The following is a 20,497-nucleotide window of genomic DNA, read 5'->3' on the forward strand; positions in this document are numbered from 1 at the left end:
AAGTCTATTGTAGAGATGGAGATCATCACAATTATACAAACCTTCAAGCTCTCAGTCTGTTTCTCACTAGTGCTCTTCAACCAACATCTGGAATCTAGCCATTGTACTCCCTTTAATTCCAATGCTCTAATTATGACAATCCCCAGGTTACCTTCCTTAGATTGAAAATACATTCTCAATGAATGTCATTTCTGCAGTTGGCCAATGTTCTTTAGGCTTCATTTTGTTCTGTACCAGTAGTATCTGCTGGTGAATTTACTTATATAATAGAAAGAAGTCGCCTGACCTGTGGTGGCGCAGTGGATAACGCATCGACCTGGAAATGCTGAGGTCGCCGGTTCAAAACCCTGGGCTTGCCTGGTCAAGGCACATATGGGAGTTGATGCTTCCAGCTCCTCCCGCCTTCTCTCTCTCTCTCTCCCTCTCTCTCTCCTCTTTAAAAATGAATAAAGAAAAAAAGAAAAAAAAATAGAAAGAAGTCTCATGTTCTTAAAGACAGAAATAAGATAACACTTTTGTATAGTTTGGTGTTTCCCTTTGGTTTATTACAAACGGGCATACTTTTTTGATAGATCATTTAAAAATGTAGCATTTTTTCCTCAGGTCTACAAGAGTAACTGGCTAATGAGTTATACTTCAAAACTAAAGCTGACATTACCATATTAAAATGAAAATGAATACTCTTACAAAGCATGGGTAGCTTCCCTTGGTGTATATCAGTCTGTATTAATCTCTCTCCAACACTGTTCCAAAGCTTGTCATTCGGATAAGCTTCCCATGTGCAGCTGCCATAATTTTCCAATAGTTTGACAGATTATTACAATTCTGGTTCAGAATTTAAAGTTTTCAGAAACGGGTACCGAAGGCTATATTTCCCATCATTTTCATGAGGTAAAAGAACATTCTGTCCTAATACCCATAAATATACTTTGGTAGTGACGCAACTCATCAGTTCTTTTTTTTATCGCTTCTTGCCTTTCTATTTTATTACTTTGAAGGGGGTAGGGAACAGAGACCAATTAACTTTCAAATGTCTTTAATAAAATAGCAACATGGGATGGAAGAGATAGAGAGGATGTGTCAGAAAACAGTATCGCTTCTGGGGATTTCTTGTTATTGTGGTAAGAACATTTAATATGAGCTCTATTCAAATAATGAACTCGTAAGTATACCATACAGTATTGTTAACTACAGGTACAGTGTTGTACAGATCTCCAGAATTTATTCATCCTGCATAATTGAAACTTTACACCCATTGAATAACAACCTCCATAACCCCCTCTCCTCAGTCCCTGGTTTGTCTGTAGCAACTAATTTCCTTGCTTTTATTTCATCAGTACCACGATCTATCTGGGCCCTCCATAAGGTATTATTAGCTCTGGTGTTTTCAGGTACTCAAAGGGTGTGCATTGTCTGCAGGGGAAGCGTTTTAAAGACTAGTACATATCAGTACAGAAGACGTGTTGTAGAATTGTGCACCTGAAACCTGTATAATTTTGTTAATCAGTGTCACCTCAATAAGTTCAATTAAATAAAAAACACCACCACCACCACAAGATTAGTACGTATCAGAGTTGTGACTACCCTGTGACCATGACAAACAGCCCCACCGCCTTCAGCTTGCCTTTCTTCTAGCTATCACTTCATTCCCTTTGAGGTGCTGCCAGCAAGGCTATAGGCTAGGACGAAAATAACAAAATATCTGTAAATGGCAAAAAGCCATAAATGTGTAGCAACAAGGCTTCTGTGCCCACTTCATAAAAAACAAAACCTTTCATAGCTGACTGAGAAACCATGAAACAATGACTTAAAAATCCATAAACAGAGTGTGGTCCGTTAAATGAAAAATAGTTCTTCTACATTCCCTACTTTATACTAAAATACTAAAAACACAACTTACATAGCTTACCTCACTATCGCTCTTTACAGATCAAACTTGACTATAACCACCACCTTCACTGAAACCCCATTTCTATATTCGGAGCCGTGTATTTTATATTCAAAGCATGCTGTTGGCCCCTAATTGCTGGTAGGAAATCTGAGCCACAGGAATGAAATAGGCAATGGCTAGAAATCTTGATTAAGTTTATTGGAAATCTGGACTAAATAAGGCACTTTAATTAGTATCAGACAGAAGGATGGATTGATCTCCAACAAAGAACAAACTGTTGAGGCAATAAAATTTAGGAAACGTGTCTGAGGCATAATTCACCCTGATGATGGAGGAAACAAATCTCTTCTCTGTTGTGCAAGATGAATTCAAAGCAAATGTAACCACACTGCTAAAAAGCTGCAGTCGGTCAGCACTCAGAAGATATGTTTTTGAGGTAATCGGCCCAGGGATATGACGATAAATAAAACTCTTTTAATTCATTTTAAAAGTTAACTCAGTGTTCATGAGGAAATGCAGATAAGGTATTTTAGCCAAATTTCCTTGTGTTAAGAGTAATAAAGAGTAGTGAAGGCTTATTATAATATTTCCTAACTTCCAACTATTTTAATTTGTTTAAAATGCCCACATAGAGGTTCCCTATAATCAGAATATGAATGTATTAGAAATGAGTACACTGAGTATATTAAAAATTAAATGAAAACTATCCTATGAAAACTTTTACTATTCGTGGAAAAAAATCAGTGTTAAAATAATATAGCTGTTTCTAAAGAAGTTAATTTGTTTGGTTGACCAAATATTAAGTATCAATTGAATAAAAGATTTTGTACAAATCATGCTAGGCTAAAAAAATCCAGGTGCGAAAGTCTACATACTGCATGGTTTCATTAATCAAAAATGCCCAGAAACAATAAAACTGCAGAGCTGGAAAGCATGCTTCCTGGACGGGGAAGGAGGAGCAGGAATAGATCACAGATGGGCAGAGGGAGCTTTTTCGCAGTGCTGCGTTTTAATGCTGACTTGTGATGACAGAGGCCAACTGTATAAATTTACTAAAAATCACCTATATTGTCACAGAAGAATTTTATGTTACATAAATTATATTTCAATAAAACTTTTCAAAAAAGATTCAGTAGGCAATAACATGACACTGAGATTTTTAAGGCACGCCCACGCCCATAATATCTCATAAATTAGGGTCACATTTGTGTCTGTCCTTCCCCAAATTCATATGTTGAGTCCCTAATAATTGAGTTTGGATGTGGTCATGGGTGTGGAATTGCCATGATGGGACTGGTGTCCCGATAAGGGATGAAAAGACAGCAGATCTGTCTCTCCACTATGGGAGGGCACAGCAGGAAGGCAGCCATCTGAAAACCAGGAAGAGTCCCCTTTCCAGGAACCTGAAGACTTTAGACCCCAATCTCAGACTTCTAGCCTCCGTAACCAGAAGAAATAAATATTCATTGTTTAAGCCATCTAGTCTTTGGTATCTTTTGTGTAGCAGCCAGAACTGAGAAGTGGGGTGCTGCTATAACAAACACCTAAAAATGTGGAAGCAGCTTAGGAACTGGGTAATGGGTATAGGCTGGAAGAATGTGGAGGTGCATGCTAAAATAAAAAAATAACCCACCACTCTAAAAAAAGGGACTTTCAAAGGCAATTCTGTTGAAGGCTCAGGAAAAAAAGAGCTACAGAGAAATCTTCCCCCTCAGTGAAGACATAAATAATCCTGTATAGAATGTGGGTAGAAATATGAATAGTAAAAGTCCTTTGGATGAGGTCTCTCTTAGAGAGAAAGGAGAGGAGAAACATATTACTGAAAATGGGAAGAAAAGTGATCCTTGTTATCAAGTGGCAAAAAAAAAAACCCAAAACTGGCTGAACCTTGTTCATGTCCTAGTACTTTCTGAACGGTGACCTCTGCCAGTATAAACTTGGAGATTTAGCTGAGAAAATTTCTTAGTTAAATGTTGAAGGAGTGGCTTGATTCATCCTGAGTGCTGATAGCAAAATGCAAGAAGAGAGAAATGATTGAAGCAGAGAAATCAGATTGTAAAGACTGAAGATTCTTAGCCTGTCCACATTACAACAGAAACTAGGAAGTATATTTTAAAGAGAACACTTAGGGTGTGTCAAACATACCATCTGAAAATAAGATTAGTATGGGTATGAACCACAGACCTAATCAACCATCCCACTGAATACTGAAGAAAATAGAAGTAAAAAGAAACAAAGAAAGGCTGTCAAACCAAAAGAACCTACAGGACTGGACCACTGATTCAGTGGTGAACACATTCTATTCTTCAAGAGCCTAGAAGAATGACCCTGAAGGTGATTCAGACACCATCAAGGGGGGACTCCCAGCACAGGCCCGCAGGACACGGGGCAGGGAGAGGGGAAAGGCTGTCTCCACCTCAGTTTCAAAGGAAAGGACCTCTGTCCAACAGAGCCATGTATTTGGGAATACCACCTTGGTTCCAACAAACCAGATGACAGCTTCCCAGGGCTGCAGGGGTACAACTCTCATCTGGCAAAGTCATCAAGGCACAACTGCAGACCCAGCAGAGCCGCGGAAGTGGGAAAACCACTTTACTGAGACCAGAAGGCAAAGCACAAGCCAAAGAGAATTATTCTTGGCTTCTGGTCAAGATGGCGGTGTACGTAAATACAGTGCTTACATCCTCTGATAACCTCATCAAAATTATAACTAAGCTACAGAACAACCATCATTCAGAACCCCCAGAAACCTAGCTGAATAGAAGTCCTTCAACCAAGGATAAGAAGAAGAAGCCACTTCAGAATGGTAGGAAGCCATTCTTCAGAATGCAGAACTGGCTAGTCCTATATCAGGAACATTTAATGAGGAAGAAATAGTTTTTAATAAATTATGTGAGACAAGTGATTGTCACATACAAGAGAAGGAAGGTGAATCCTTACATCAGATCATGTAAAAAAATTAACTTAGATCAGTGACCTAAATATAAGAAATAAAACTATGAAAAGTCTTTGAAGAAAACATAGGGAAAAATCTTTGTGACCATGGATGGGCGCTGGAGTTGTAGATGATACAAAAACACAGGCAACACAGAAAAAAATACATAAGTTAAACTTAATCACAATTTTTAAACTTTTTGCTTCAAAAGATACTATATCAAAAAAGTGAAAAGATCCTTAGAATGAAATAAAACTTTTGAAAATAATACATGCAATAAGGGTCTAGTAGCTAGAGCAGCAGTTTTCAACATTTTTCATCTCATGAACTAATTATTAAAATTCTGCAGCACACCCAAAAAAATATATTTTCTCATGATGTGACAAAAAATAGATATAATTGTGATTGATTTTAAAAAAATAGTAATCATCTACCCTTCTGTTTCAAAGTGAGTTTTTTAAAAATCAGGTGCCTACATTTGTATATAAGAATTTCAGGTACCAAGAAACAACCAATCAGACACCACCTTATTATGGGAAATGACCAATAAATGCAACTCTATTATATGACCTATATATTTATGATTCAAGGCAGGGCAACCACATTAGATGGCTATTGCTGTGTTGGCTGTTGTCAGTTTTTCTTTGACAATCTAATGCAATACCTGACTATTTAGTCAGGAGTACTGAGCTCTTTTCCCTTAGATTAGCAAATTAAAAAACAACTGTCAACACAACAATAGCTATCCGGTGTGAATAAATCAAAATTATACCTATATTTTTGTCAAATTAGCAGTTTTTGGTGTGCCATGAGATGTAATGGTTGACAATTGCTGGCCAAGATACATGAATAAACAAAATATGGCATATAGAGATAGTGGAGTACTACTCAGCCATGAAAAAAAATGAAATCCTGACATATGCTACTAGATAGATGAATCTTGAAAACGTTATGCTGAATGAAAGAGGCCAATCACAGAGGAGCACATACAGGATTCCATTTACATGAAAATGTCTGGAATAGGCAAATCTATAGAGACAGAAAGTCAATCAGTAGTTGCTTAGGGCTGGGGTGATTTGAGGTTTTTAAGTAAAGGGTACTGAGTTTCTTTTTAAGGTGGTATGTTCTAAAATTGACTATGGTTGCATGACTCTGTGAATAAGTAATACTACAATACTAAAACAGCCGATCTTTAAAACAAACACACAGCAAACCTCTCCCTTGACTGCATATGTCCTTCTTGCTCTCACAGACTCCTCCTGAGAGGGTTTAACCTCAACATTTTTACTTCATTGCCACATTGTAAATCGACTCTACAAGGCTGCAGAAGTAAATATTACACCCAAACATTTATAATGAGTAAGGTGTAAAAATAAGTTCAAGCAGTTCAATTAATAAATTCTGGTCTGCCCTGTGGTGGCACAGTAGATGAAGCATCGACCTGGAACTCTGAGGTCTCTGGTTTGAAACCCTGGGCTTGTCTGGTCAAGGCACATACAAGAAGTAATTAGTACAAGTTGATGCTTCCTACTCCTCCTCCACCCTTTCTCTCCCTCTCATCAATAAATAAAATCTAAAGAAAATAAATAAATTCTGAATGCGTGCTGCGAGGCACTAGGAGATAAAATATCAAATAGGACAAGATCCCTTTTCTTAAGCAAAAACATAACACAAAATCAACAGACGAGATACATAGGAAATACCTGCTTCCCACTGGGCTAACTTAAAGGAAAGGCTGTCTCAGGAAATGACCTTTAAGATTCTCAATGCCGGCAATCCAACCAAAAACAAAAGGGAGATGACTGATTACAGGCAGAAGGAAAAACAGGCGAATGATGAGAACAGGTTAGTTATACGTATGAGGAGTCGCATGGAGCCCAGGGTGGCTGGGCCATAGTGGACCAGGGGATGGGACAAGGCGAGGTCCTCCCAGAGGTAACAGGGCTGGTCAGGGGCAGACTTGCAGGGCTGTACAAGGCAGGGTGAGAAGTTTCAGCTTGCTTCTCCTCCATCCCATAATACTCTGCACACGACCCGTTACACTCCATCCTCTATACCCCCCCCCTTAGACTGGGTACCCACCCCCCCCTTAGACTGGGCAGATCCTACTGGAAAGGAGTGTCATGTTCATCTTCAGGGTCAGGGCCCAATCAGTGCCTATCCAGGATCTCAACAGAGGTTTCCTGAATGAACAGGCCACATATACTAACGCCGTGATAAGGTTCAAGTCCTAACTCCTGTATATTTTGCCAGAAATTGTGAATAGAGTTTAAACGAAATAAAAAAAAGTTCTTTCTAAAGCCCGTGTCCAAATGAAGGCCAGGCAAGTTTCACTGGAATTCTTCAGGCGGGTCTGGTTATTTCTACCAGAGATAAAAGTGTGGTAAATTTAAACCAGCTAAAGAAAACATCCTCCAAACTGAATTAAACTCACTGTCAGAATCTGAAACATAAAACCACCAGCAAAGATTCCTGCACAGTTATCAACAGCATCTCTAACTCAAGCCTGCCCTTCAAGTAGTCCAAGTTCATTATGCAGAATCCTGCTCTCTCCCTCCACTTCACCACAGAGCTATAATATATAGAATAGAGGCCCTGGACAGTTGCCTCAGTGGTAGAGCATTGGACTGGCACATGGACATCCTGAGTTCGATTCTTGGTCACAGCACACAGGAGAGGTGACCATCTGTTTCTGCACCCCACCCCCTTCTCTCTCTTCTACGGCAGCTATGGCTCAATTGATTTGAACGCATCGGCCCCAGGCACTGAGGATACTCCTCTGAGCTTCCTCCTCAAGCGCTAACAATAGCTCAGTTGCAAGCATGGCCCCAGATGGGCAGAGCATTGGCCCCAGATGGGGGTTGCCGACTGGATCCCAGTAGGGGTACATGTGGGAATCTGTCTATCTCCCTTCTTCTCACTTGAAAAAGAAGAAAAAAAAACCCATTATAAATACATATATAGAAATAGAAATGCTAGCAGGTTACAATTCTAATAACTGAAACAGGATCAAGCACTAGCTTTTAAATAACATATGATCACAACACATGCTACCCTTATAAATGACTTACATGTTATTGCCTAATAACTAGCTTCGCATTTGCACATCAAATTTTCTGTTTGTTCTTCATGGGATGCTGCTACATTTCTAACCATGACATTATTATCCAGAAGGGCACACATTGATTCTAACAGGGGAGACAGTGCTAGCCAAGTAACCAGTGCCCAGTGTCAAACCATACAACTGCAAATAAGCAAGCACATTTCCTTGGGAGAAAGAAAAAAAACCAAAACACCGTTTTTGTTTTTGTTTTTTCAGCTGGCTTACTGGGGCCTTGAGGCTTCTGCCTGGTCCGTCTGCAGCTTCTCTCCTCCCTCCACTTCCATGGTGCAGTAAACAATGCGGTTGGGAGCCACTGATTTCAGACCTTGCACTTCCATTATGACAATCTAAAGACAGGAAAAATTTTAAGTTGACACGTCAAGTTGGCAACTTTTAGCTGTATAGAGAGATGGCAGCACAAACTACAACTAGATAGACCTACTGAAAAAAGGATCTGGTAACATAAATGGAATTTTATCTTACCAAGGATCCACTTCTATTTATGTTAGGGATTGTAAAATACATTCTGAGCAAGTCTGGTATTTGAAGAAATATCTCCTGACAGTGATTAAAGGTTAAAGTCCGTAAATATAACCCCTAGTAAACTGATATTTAAACTGAGATTTTAGACAAATACGGCAACTCTTCATGAGGTAAAGCAAAAATTACAAATGAAAATTCAGTGCATTTGATGAAAGGAGTGCACAATTTCATAGAAACTGTTATAATATTTATTGTTGGCAGACACTGCCAGGATCAGACCAATTCACTGAGGTCAGAAACATTCTGTACTCAATGATTTTAGATAATTCTCTATAAAAGAATTTTCTAAAGAAAACTACCCTACTTCATTTAACTATTATAAAAAAAATTTATAAAAGTATGTATGAAATTTTTAAGGCCACTTTATATTTTCTTATAAAAATAATACAAAAAATATCACTTGCCATTGAACATTTTCATAATAATTTGACAAGGGAAAGATAATTTTTCCATCCATTAAGGTTATGTACTTACTCATTTAAGGTAGTCACTGGAAAAAAGACTGAAATTACTTTATGCAGCTATCATTTGTTGTTGTTGTTGTTATTTGTTTTGTGTGAAAGAAAGAGAAAGAGGGACAGACAGGAAGGGAGAGAGATGAGAAGCATCATCCATAGTTGCAGCACCTTAATTGTTCATTGACTGCTTTCTCGTATCTGTCCTGACCAGGCAGGGGGCCACAGCCAAGTCAGTGACCCCTTGCTCAAGCCAGAGACCTTGAGCTCAAGCCAGTGATCTTGGGCTTCAAGCCAGAGACCTTTGGGCTCAAGTCAGAGACCATGGGGTCATGTCTATGATCCCAGGCTCAAGCCGGCAACACCGCACTCAAGCTGGTGAGCCCACACTCAAGCCGGTGACCTCAGGGTTTTGAACCTGGGTGCTCAGCATCCCAGGCTGATGCTCTACTCACTGTGTCATTGCCTGGTAAAACTGCAGTTATAATTCTTGAATGAAAGAGAAATATATTTTTTTCAAGTGCACTTTTTATGTTTTTACAAAAGGCTGCCAATCTTGAAAGATTCTTGTTGGACATACACATATTTTTTGCCATAATTTTTTCCCATCAAACATGAATCATGAAGTTCCCTAAATACTCTAATTTTAATTTATAAAATATACTCAATGGCATTTTAATATATGCACATTCATTTCCTTACTGATCTCATGTTGTAAAACAAGATTAACAGCATTCATGCTATGTGGCTACTAAAATCTCCACCAAAACATCACCTACACTGTTTATTGATCATTGAATACATTATTAAAGTCATAAAACTTTTCACAGGGTTATGATATGAATCTCAAGATCAAGGTCTCTAAGAAAGAGACTATCTTAAAATAACTTTTTTTCTCTCAGCTCTGGTATAAAATGAGTGCTATGTTTATAAACACAATGTATATTGCTTTGTTTTCTTTGTTTTTCCCCCGTAAAAATATATTGGAGGCTCTGGCCAGTTAGCTCAGTGGTAGAGCATTAGCCTGGCATGTGGAAGTCCCAGGTTCGAGTTCCGGCCAGGGAACGCAGGAGAAGTGCCCATCTGCTTCTCCACCCTTCCCCCTCTCCTTCCTCTCTTTTCTCTTCCCCTCCCACAGCCAAGGCTCCACTGGAGCAAAGTTGGCCCCGGGTGCTGAGGATGGCTCTATGGCTTCTGCCTCAAGTGCTAGAATGGCTCCAGGTGCAACGGAGCAATACCCCAGATGGGCACAGCATCCCTCCCTAGTGGGTTTGCTGGGTGGATCCTGGTTGGGTGCATGCAGGAATCTGTCTCTCTGCCTCCCTGCCTCTCACTTTAGGAAAAAAAAATACATATGTATGTATATACATATATATATATGTGTATATATATATACACACACATATATATACATATATCAGAAAAATATCATTGAAAAATAAAGGTCAAATTCAGGACCATTATCCTTCCTCCACTAAGCCTTTGACATTTTTTCATATTGAAATGCATAGTAACATATGAATAAAAAGAAGATCTTAACTGAAAACAGACTAAGAATTAATAGAGAATTAATTGATACTATCTTTCACAGCTGCTCCAAAACTTATGGGAGTTGGAGTAAAGTATTATATCTTGTTCAGGAAAAATAAAAATATTAGGCATTTTTAATAAATCAAATTTTCTGTTATAATATTGAAACTCGTTAGAAACCTATACAAACAAAATAACCAGAAGCTAAGACAAAAGAAATATATAACCATAATTGTATCAATTAAAAGCCGCCTATTTGTCAACTTACCACCATGACTCTAAAGACTTCCTAATTCAATGATAACTTTTTGATGGTCACTTAAAGCGGATGAGGCACGGGAACTGTGTACGGCAAGAGAAGCTGAGAAATCTTGGTGGCCTTGGTTCACACTGGGGGATAGGACTGTCTGCACCCTTTCTCCTCCTGTGCTGTGCTGTGCTTAACAGCCAAAGCACAAGGGAGAAGAAAGGAGCATCTGCTTGTGGGTATTTCTGTTACCTCTGTTACAAGCGACTGTAAACAGGACCTCCTCAGACATACAACTTGTGAAACTGCATTCTGCTCCTCAGAACAATACGCCCATCTGTGCCGGAATGCTTCATCCCACAGAATTGCCACTTTCAAAAGATGTAACTTCTGTTGCGACTCATACACATAAATAAAACACAATTCTACAGACATAATTGACAACAAAAAAGAAAAACAAACCACGGCCAGTCTCGATCATTAATGATAAAAGACAGCCAAGAATTCATTCCAGGGACCATCAAATTAACCTAATTTTAGGTAACTGTGGCAAACCAATTCCCAGCATAACTCCATAATGGAACTACAGAAACAAAACCGATCGGTTTCACCTGCTCTTCCCCGATGTCTCTGTGATCGACATAGTAAAGATAAAATTGACAAAGTTATCCTAGATGCAAAATGAAGGGAGGCATGTACAAAAGATGGGACAGGAAAACATCCTCCTTAGCAACGCACTGCCCACGGTGTTACGTGGCACTCAGGCATGTGTGGTCACGAGGAAACGGTGCTGAGCAGTGCGGTGAAGAGGGGACCACACAGCCCAGACACATGGGAAGGCAGAAGGTCTGCCAGTCTGATACCAATGAAAACACTGTGTGAAAATCAGCGACATTCCTGCTGTGACCCAAATCCCCTTATAACATCCGGACTCACAGCTTCATAGGTGAATGTCTGCTTTCTTAGCCTTACTTAAATATATATTTTTTAATTTTTTAAATGATTTTTATTTATTGATTTTATAGAGGGGAGTGAAAAGTAGCAGCTCATAGTTGCTTCACTTTAACTGCTCATTGTTTGCTTCTCATAAGTGCCTTGACCGGGCAAGCCCAGGGTTTCAAACCTGCAACCTCAGCGTTCCGGATCGATGCCCTCTCCACTGTGCCACCACAGGTCAGGCTTGAATATTTAATTTTACCACACTGTTGTATGGCTTACTTCTCTGTGGGTGAGAGTATCTCTTGCTTTATTGTTCCCTCAGACGGCTTCGTGAATGAAGAGCATTACAGGTAACATAATGCTGTAAGGCTGATGCTTTTTGATACTATCAAAGTTCCTAACTCAATAAACGTCATGTCAATAACTGCGTGCAGGAAGGCACTGTTCTAGGCTCTTGGGACACCTCAAGAAACAAACCCCCCCAAAAAAAGAGAAACAAATGAAAAAGACCTTGTCCTCCTGCAACTTATTATATCCTAAGTAGAAAAAATCAGATAAGGAATGATAAACACAGGAAATATTTGAATATGTCAGGCAGTAACAGCTGTGACAAAAAATTAAGCTAGGTAAGGGAACACAGTGTGGTGGGAGAAGGGGTAAGTGGGTAACAATACAAGGAATAAAAATAAAAAGTTCAACAGTTCTTCAAACCTGCACTTATTCCTTAGACTTGGACTTGCATTCTTAAATAGGACTGTCTTCTCACATGGCCAACTCTAAGCTTGACGGATGGTATGTGAGGTCCTTAAAATAGATTCACTGCTTGCCTTGCGGAGTTTCTTGGGCCATATCTGGGAACTGAGGAGCAAAGTCTGGGGAATGGGCTAATTATTCAGTGCAGGGAGGCTGAGAGCACAGGCCCTGGGGCGAGGGGTTACTACTCTGCTCTTGCAGAAGTTCTACAGATAAGCACTGTGTAGTCTCCTCCTCCTGTGGTTTCAGTTTATTACTGAACATGGAACTTCCACTTAAAATACTGTGGGTACCAGCCCTGGCCAGTTGGCTCAGCAGAAGAGTGTCGACCCAGCATGTGGAAGTCTTGGGTTCGATTCCCGGCCAGGGCACACAGGGGAAGTGCTCATCTGTTTCTCTACCCTTCCCCCTCTCCTTTCTCTCTATCTCTCTCTTCCCCTCCTAAAGCCAAGGCTCCATTGGAGCAAAGTTGGCCCAGGCACTGAGGATGGCTTCATGGCCTCCGCTTCAGGCACTAGAATGGCTCCAGTTGCAACAGAAGAACGCCCCAGATGGGCAGAGCATTGTCCCCTAGTGGGCATGCCGGGTGGATCCCGGTCGGGCGCATGCGGGAGTCTGTCTCTCTGCATCCCAACTTCTCACTTCAGAAAAACAGAAACACACACACACACACACACACACACACACACAAATACCGTGGGCACCAAAAAATAGATCTGTATTGTGCTAGGCTAGGAAAATATCTATTTCCTATGGGATAGAAAAATGGCAATAAAGAACACCAAAATGATTTTATAAATACACAAGCTTCTAGTACCATGCAAAATGAAGTTTTAACTTGTATTTCCCTAAGCCCACTTTATTGTTAGCCGAACAAGCCCCATTTAACACACTGGCAATAAAGCTCAGAATAACAATTTATAGTTTCACTTAAGCACTAACTCGCCAGCCTAATTTTGTTTACAAAAGAGAAAAAAGAATTCACGAGAAAGTAATTATTTACGCTTATTTGAGATTTTTAAACAGAGAAAAGAGAAAATGTTTTCAACTGTTTTCAGTTCTCAATGCTTATAGAGGTAATGACAATCATTACAAATATCATTTGTTTTAACAAATTTTTTTTATCATTAGTGAACTTAAATATCAAACCCTTATAGAAAAATTTATACTGTCATTTAATAATTGACTGTTTCATACAAAAACCTTAAAAAGGGGGAGGGGCTTGGCACTTTACATTTTACTCATTAGGAAACCCCAGGCAGGAGTGATAAGGAAATTCCAGCGTGTAAGATACAACGTAATTTCAAAGCAAAGATCCTTAGGTTAAGAGGCTGAAAGATTGAACCTGAGCAGTGGTGCAGTAGATACAGTGTTGACCTGGGATGCTGAGGACCCAAGTGTGAAACCCCAAGGTGACTGGCTTGATTTGAGCAAGGGGTCACTGGCTCTGCTGGAACCACCCCTTCCCATCAAGGCATATATGAGAAAGCAATCAACGAACTAAGGTGCTGCAGCACGAGTTGATGCTTCTCATCTCTCTCCCTTCCTGTCTGTCTGTCTCTCTCTCTCCCTTAAAAAGAAAAACAAAGGCATTGAGAGGAAATCTAGTAGGTAGCTCTAGTAGGTAGCAAAGCCATTTGGCAAAGTAATCCCAGAACTGTGTCCCGAGTCGGAAGAAAACCTATTTCTACTCGAACACCAAATTTAGCCTATTAACTGACAAAGACATCATTAGCTGGAAGTTAAGAAAGTGAGAGGCCGCTGTTTTCTTCCCAAACTTAAATTTATCTTAGGAATGAGTAAGTGGAGAAAAAAAAAAGTGTGTGTGTGTGTAGGGGGGGAGCAGGGATTTGCTTTTCTTCATAAACTAAGCAAGCCAAGTGTAGAAAGATTTCAACAAAGAACTTCAACTGTACCTCCTAAAATTCCAAGGTACTTTTTCTCTGTCAATCAGCAAACTCAAACAACAGCAGTGGGAACCAGCAGAGAGAATATAACAATGCCAGGAAGGAGCTAAAAAAGCTCTAATGTTTTGAGAGACTCACATTTCATTCAGCTTGATACTGCTAGGGTGTATGAGTATTGTATATAAACCCATAGACATAAATGTGGATTAGCCCATATAGAGAGATTAGCAAAGAGATGTAATCATGAAGACAGGTTGCTGTAGTAACAGTATCAATATCTGGTTTCCAGTGATTTGTGTGAAACAGATGAAAGGGAAGGCTTACAGAACACCATTTAAAGGCATGACATTTATTTCAGTTCTCTGTAATATTTATTATCCCTATAAGGAAACCGGACATCCTAGAAAGGAAGAATTCTTTACTTATCACCTATATATATATGTGCCGACACTGTGCAGAACGGCTGGTTTATGCGTTTTGAGTCTAGAAAGATGATCTCATAGGGAAAAGAGATTTCAAAAAAAAAGGCTAACTAAAAGCTTGAATGGAGCTCCCAAATTAGAGAGAATGCAGTTACATGTTTAAATCCCATTTCCACCCAACCATGTTTGGGTGCTTCCTCTACCAATCAACTTACACTAGTCTAAACTGACACAAAGACTTGCCTCAAAACTTTTGTTATTTTATTATTTCATCCTCATACTGCCATTATGTTGAAAAGACAGTCTACATTTCTTTGCATTCACAACCTGACTGCCTTGCAAATGACAAATAATTTATCTGCTTCAAGACACACTACACTGTTTTAAATTTGAAATGTCACCACTGTGGGTCAGGGAAAGAATATTTGCAGCCTCATTTATGCCCATCAGAGGCAAGCATGAGATAAAGCCACTTACCTCTAAGGTGAATGACAGCACCACGTCAGACTTGGACAGCTGAATCTCATTCTCGTCGCCTATGTCCAAAAATGCAGAATTCTGAGAACGCTTTAATTTTTGCAGTTTAAATTCTGGACCACCTTTCGAAACTGGAAGACTTTCCAAGTTGGCCATTAGCAAGTTCACTGAAGACCGCAGCTCCTCTATGTACATATTCTCCATTTCTTTCGCTATAAATTTGGGGAATTTCCTTTCCTTGAAAATAATTTTTAAAGTAACAGTGTTATATAAGTCATAGTTCCAGTTTGTCATAACACATATTTTGTATATATTGAGTCTTAGAAATTGTGGCACTAGATACAATGTATCTACTTTAGTCTCCAGGCTTTAAAAGCCTTGGGCTTAGCTGATTTTGATTATATCTAAAGGTATATGTTATGTACTCTATTGAGAATCATTATGGTACAACAATATGAATAACATTATGTACATTATACATTAACTTTATTTTTGATAAGGTACTTATTTGCCTAAGGGATAAACAAACTCTGAAAACATGCATGTAGGAAGTTTTGGTGTGCACGTGAACCTTCATTAGCCACTGTAGCTTTGAAATGTTTGTGGTACCTGGCCCACAAGAACAATATTCATTATATACTGCTTTGCCTTTCAGGAAACAACTATTTTAACAATATCTTTTTTTTCTTAGCACAGATATGCATTGTTTGGAGGGTATGTTTTTTATAAATAACCATTCAAATGTAAAAAAAACCCCATAATATTAAATAGCAATATAGTCATGTTTCTAAAACTAATTAATTTTCATGTAACACAGATGTGTCAAGATCCCTTATGGCCATAAATTCGGATATTTAGTCAAGATTTAGAAAAAATTAAGTTTAAAGCAAAAAGCCAATTTATGATAAAAGCTTGAAGTAACAAAGAAAGTAACAACACTAATTTCAAAGACTATTTTTTCCAGATGATTTGAGCATTGCCATTCCCTCCTTCTATCTCTGTAGTCCGATTTCTGTTTATTCCACTCAATAAAAAGCACAGTTCAAATGGTATTTATGTTGATATTAAGATTGGCAAATTACCCTTAGAGAAGACTACATACATTCATATTCCCACAAACAGCAAAGGAGGCTTCCTTACACTCTAGTCTGTCTTTAATCTCTGACCACCTGGCACTTGGCTCTACTCTCTTAAAGTAGGAGGGTGTAGAGCTTTCGAATGTCAAGTGCAATGCCACATAACAACTGCCATACACACCTGGCTGGGGAGGAGACCTAGGCAGCCATCTTTCAAATGACTGTGGAAAGCTCCAGAAAACTCATGCCTTCATTGTTGTTTCCTCTGGTATCATTCAAAACATAACCTGAGATCCGCACCCCCGCAGGACTGGACTGCGTCCAGCCTGTGCTCATCAACCTGCTGCTAGTCCCTGACTCACCAGCACCTGTGCATTCTCGGGACGGAAAAAACATCTGGCACTCTTCTCAAATCGGTCCCAGAGTCTCAGGCCACCTGTTCTGTGTCCCTCCACCCCCCATACAACCCTCACATATTTCTCTTAAAGTAATTTACATGTAATCAATATTAAAACTGCATATTCATCATCAACGAGTGATTAAATACCTATATTCATAATTAACTTTCCCAAGGAAGATTAAGTATCTTCTTTACATTCCTCTATAGTTTTAAGGAACATTCCAAAAGCAGAAGTTTGCTTCAATGGGAAACACAAATCAGCACTCAGTTACAGAGTACCTTGAGTTCCTTTGGAAAAAAATAATGCTGTGGGATGAATTTTCAGTATATGCATCAGAAAAAAAAGGCAAAATATTGGCTCAGTGGTAGAGCATCGGCCCAATGTGTGTAAGTTCCGGGTTCGATTCCCAGTCAGGGCACACAGGAAAAGCACCCATCTGCTTCTCCATCCTTTCCCCTCTCCTTTCTCTCTGTCTCTCTCTTCCCTTCCTGCAGCCAAGGCTCCACTGGAGCAAAATTGGCCTGGACACTGAGGATGGCTCTATGGCCTCCGCCTCAGGCGCTAGAATGACTTTAGTTGCATCGGAGCAATGGTCTAGATGGGCAGAGCATCGCCCCCTAATGGGCATGCCAGGAAGATCCTGGTTGGCACATGTGGGAGTCTGTCTGTCTGCCTCCCAGCTTCTCACTTCAGAAAAATACAAAAAAAAAAAAAAGGCAAAATAAGCTATCGGAACAGATTTTTATATTTGTGGACAAACTTTACATGGTGTCATAAAAAGCATCCGAAACTTTACCGTTAGAAACATATGAACAAGAACATCATTTCAGAAGGTAGAAAGTGATTCGTGTCTGACCAGGCGGTGGCACAATGGATAGTGTTGGACTGGGACGTGGAGGACTCAGGTTTGAAACCCCAAGGTTGCCAGCTTGAGCGTGGGCTCTTCTGGTTTGAGCAAGGCTCACCAGTTTGAGTCCAAGGTCGCTGGCTTGAGCAAGGGGTCACTTGGTCTGCTGTAGCCCCCCTGGTCAAGGCACATATGAGAAAGCAATCAGTGAGAAATTAAGGTGCCACAATGAAGAATTGATGCTTATCGCTCTCCCTTCCTGTCTGTCCCTATCTGTGTCTCTGTCTCTGTCACAAAAAGAAAAAAAAAAAAAGAAAGAGAAAGAGATTTGTGCTGTGGAGAGTGGGTCCAGATGGGGACATGGAGTGGAAAGTTGCTGCACAGGCAAACAGGGTGGTCAGGGAAGGTCTCCATGTGGAGATGACCTTGAGCCGAAGAGCAGATGAAGGAGTAAGATGATTAATTTTATTTGTCACCGTGGCTATACTATGGTGCGTAGTTGTTTAGTTAACCTCTAATCTAGATGTTGCTGTGAAGATATTCTGCAGCTATGATTAGCCTTTACCATCAGTCGACTCTGAGTAAATCAGATTGCCCTCCAATTTGCGGGTGGGCCTCATCCTGTCAGTGGAACGCCTGAAGAGCAAGGACTGAGACTTCTGCGAGAGCAGCGGTGCAGCGCCACGGCTGTAACACTGAAGGCTCACCCAAGTTTCCTGGCTGCTGGCCTGCCCTGCAGATTCTGAACTCAAGACTGTAACATCAGCTCTTACCTGAATTTCCGGCCTAGCACCTAGCCCTACAGAGATTTTGGACTTGACAGCCCCTACAACCACACGATCCAATTCCAATAAATCAAGTCAATCAATCAATTACTGTTCCTCTCTACATACATAGTTCTATAGACAAAACACACACACATATCCACATGTATATATGTATGTACTGTGTGTGTAATATATACACATAAAGTTATTTCTGTATATCTACGCCCAGAGAAAGAGAATCAATAGAAGATCATGTATCTATATGGGTTCTGTCTCTCTGGAGAACTCTGATTGATATAGGGAGCACAAGCATGTGAAAGTCAGGGAGAAATGATAGCAGGAGGGGAAGTAACGAGGACAGAGACCCCGTGCAGGAAGCCCAAGGGGGCTGGCACAGCTGGCGTGGACTGAGCCAAAGTGAGAGCTTACTGAGCCACGAAGTCAGAGAAGTAGTGAACGCCAGACCACGCAGGGCTTGCAGGGCTTGTTATTATTTGACTCTCAGTGATATGGGAAGAAGCTTTTGCACAGAGACTCACTGGCTGCCTGGCTGACAAGGGCAGAGGGGGGAAGCTAGGAGCCTAGGCAAAAGGACAGAATGACTGTCCAGGTAGACACAATGGTGACTGGACCGGGGTAGTAGGTGAGAAATAGTGGCCACTGTTAAATTCCGGAAATATTTTGAACACAGATGCAACTGATTTCCTAATAAATTTGGCATGAGGTATGAAAACAAGAAAGGACTCAGAGATAATTCACATTTCTGGACTGAGGAACTAGAGATAAAGCACTATCCAGAACTGGCCTACCCTGACCACTTGTGTGAAAATTGTAACCGCCCTCCTCTCTGTTGTATTTTCTAAAGAGCAAAGGATCACTTTCTGGAGTTCAGTCACCTGGCATGTTTGCTGCTTATTGAGGGCTCTGCCAAATACAATGTGAGGTCCCCAGGGCATGGCAGAAATACTTTTGGCTGATTTTATCTCAAGACAACTCTATTGTCTGCAGGCATCCCAAGTGCTTAACACAGTGCCTGGCTATTTATTTTAGGAGATGTTCGATAAATATTCTGGCCCCAAAATTCAGTCTCTGAAAGGTTAAATAACTTGTCTAATGCATTTATATAGGAAACAATAATGATGGGTTTGACCATAGGTCTTTCTGGCCCTGTCTACATTTTTTCCTACTACTTCCTAATTATGCCTTGGCTGAAATATTTAAGTCAGTATTTCTATCCCTTGGAACAGAGATTTCTGCCCTGTGGTTTTATTATATTATGTTGTTGTTAGTGTGGCAGGAGGTGCTACTGACTGCCAACTACTAACTGTTAATACACTTCTGATTTATCAGACCGAAGAGGCAGCAGCGTCTAAGAGAGGTGCCAGACTCCGGAGCCAAAGACAAGGGCATGGGTTCTGCCCCCACCACTACTTGTTATGGAATCTGGGTGAAGTCACTCGTCTTCCCTATACCTAGATCTCTCTGTCTGGGAAATAAATTCATTATCTCATCTGCCTTTGCGGGTTAATAGGATTAGTGGAGAGATCTAATCCAACAAGGTCAGTAAATTATAATTAGCCTTATAAATAGTTTATGCAGATGGCTTAAGTTTGGTGAAATTAAAGTAGAAAACAATTAAACATACTCTATCTGCTATGTCAACAGTCTGTTCAACAAAAGTCATCTATTTTTGGTGACTTTTTCCCTTCCGATCCCATTGGCTTCATTTCCTTCTGCACATTTTCTTCTTTGTCACATTTCTGATCAAACCACCAGGGTTCCCTCAAACAGGAAGTCTCTGCATGTGCGTCCCGGACCCCTCTCCTCCACTCCAGAGGTTATCAGCACACCCCCTCTGCAAATATGCACGTGAGAACATATTCGAGGCTCTCTCTTCTGTTCCCTTAATCTAGAAAATTATCCAAGCTTTACTCTAAAGCATCAGATACTCAGCCTGGCCCCTGGAGAAGCAAGTCCAATTTATGACAACGTGCACAGTCTCTGGTCCAATCTACATACAAGCAGGCAGTGCACAAATGCTGAGTGCAGGCCCAGAGCTCTGCCCCATGCTGCCTGGCACCGCCCCCCTTGGACGCTCTGCTCTCTCAACCTCAGGTCTTTAAGAAAAGCGAATGCCCTTCCAGCTAGCTGACAATTTAGGTTAGGGTTGCAGTTAAAGTGCTTTTCTCTCAAAAGCTTTCAAA

The 20,497-nt window shown here is 40.3% G+C and overlaps 1 protein-coding gene across 4 annotated transcripts in view; it reads right to left on the bottom strand.

Moving 5' to 3' along the window:
- CADPS2 (calcium dependent secretion activator 2) overlaps positions 1-20,497 on the bottom strand; it is a 538,020-nt gene that overhangs the window by 308,661 nt on the left and 208,862 nt on the right. For all 4 annotated transcript variants that reach the window (XM_066262196.1, XM_066262195.1, XM_066262194.1 and 1 more), the window contains exons 5-6: positions 15,203-15,439; positions 8,155-8,276 (exon numbers count right to left, since the gene is read on the bottom strand). In XM_066262196.1, coding sequence (XP_066118293.1) covers positions 8,155-8,276; positions 15,203-15,439 — 359 coding nt within the window. The remainder of the gene's footprint in view (positions 1-8,154; positions 8,277-15,202; positions 15,440-20,497) is intronic.

The sequence above is a fragment of the Saccopteryx bilineata genome, chromosome 2 (genome assembly GCF_036850765.1).
Source record: "Saccopteryx bilineata isolate mSacBil1 chromosome 2, mSacBil1_pri_phased_curated, whole genome shotgun sequence".
Lineage (NCBI taxonomy): Eukaryota > Metazoa > Chordata > Mammalia > Chiroptera > Emballonuridae > Saccopteryx > Saccopteryx bilineata.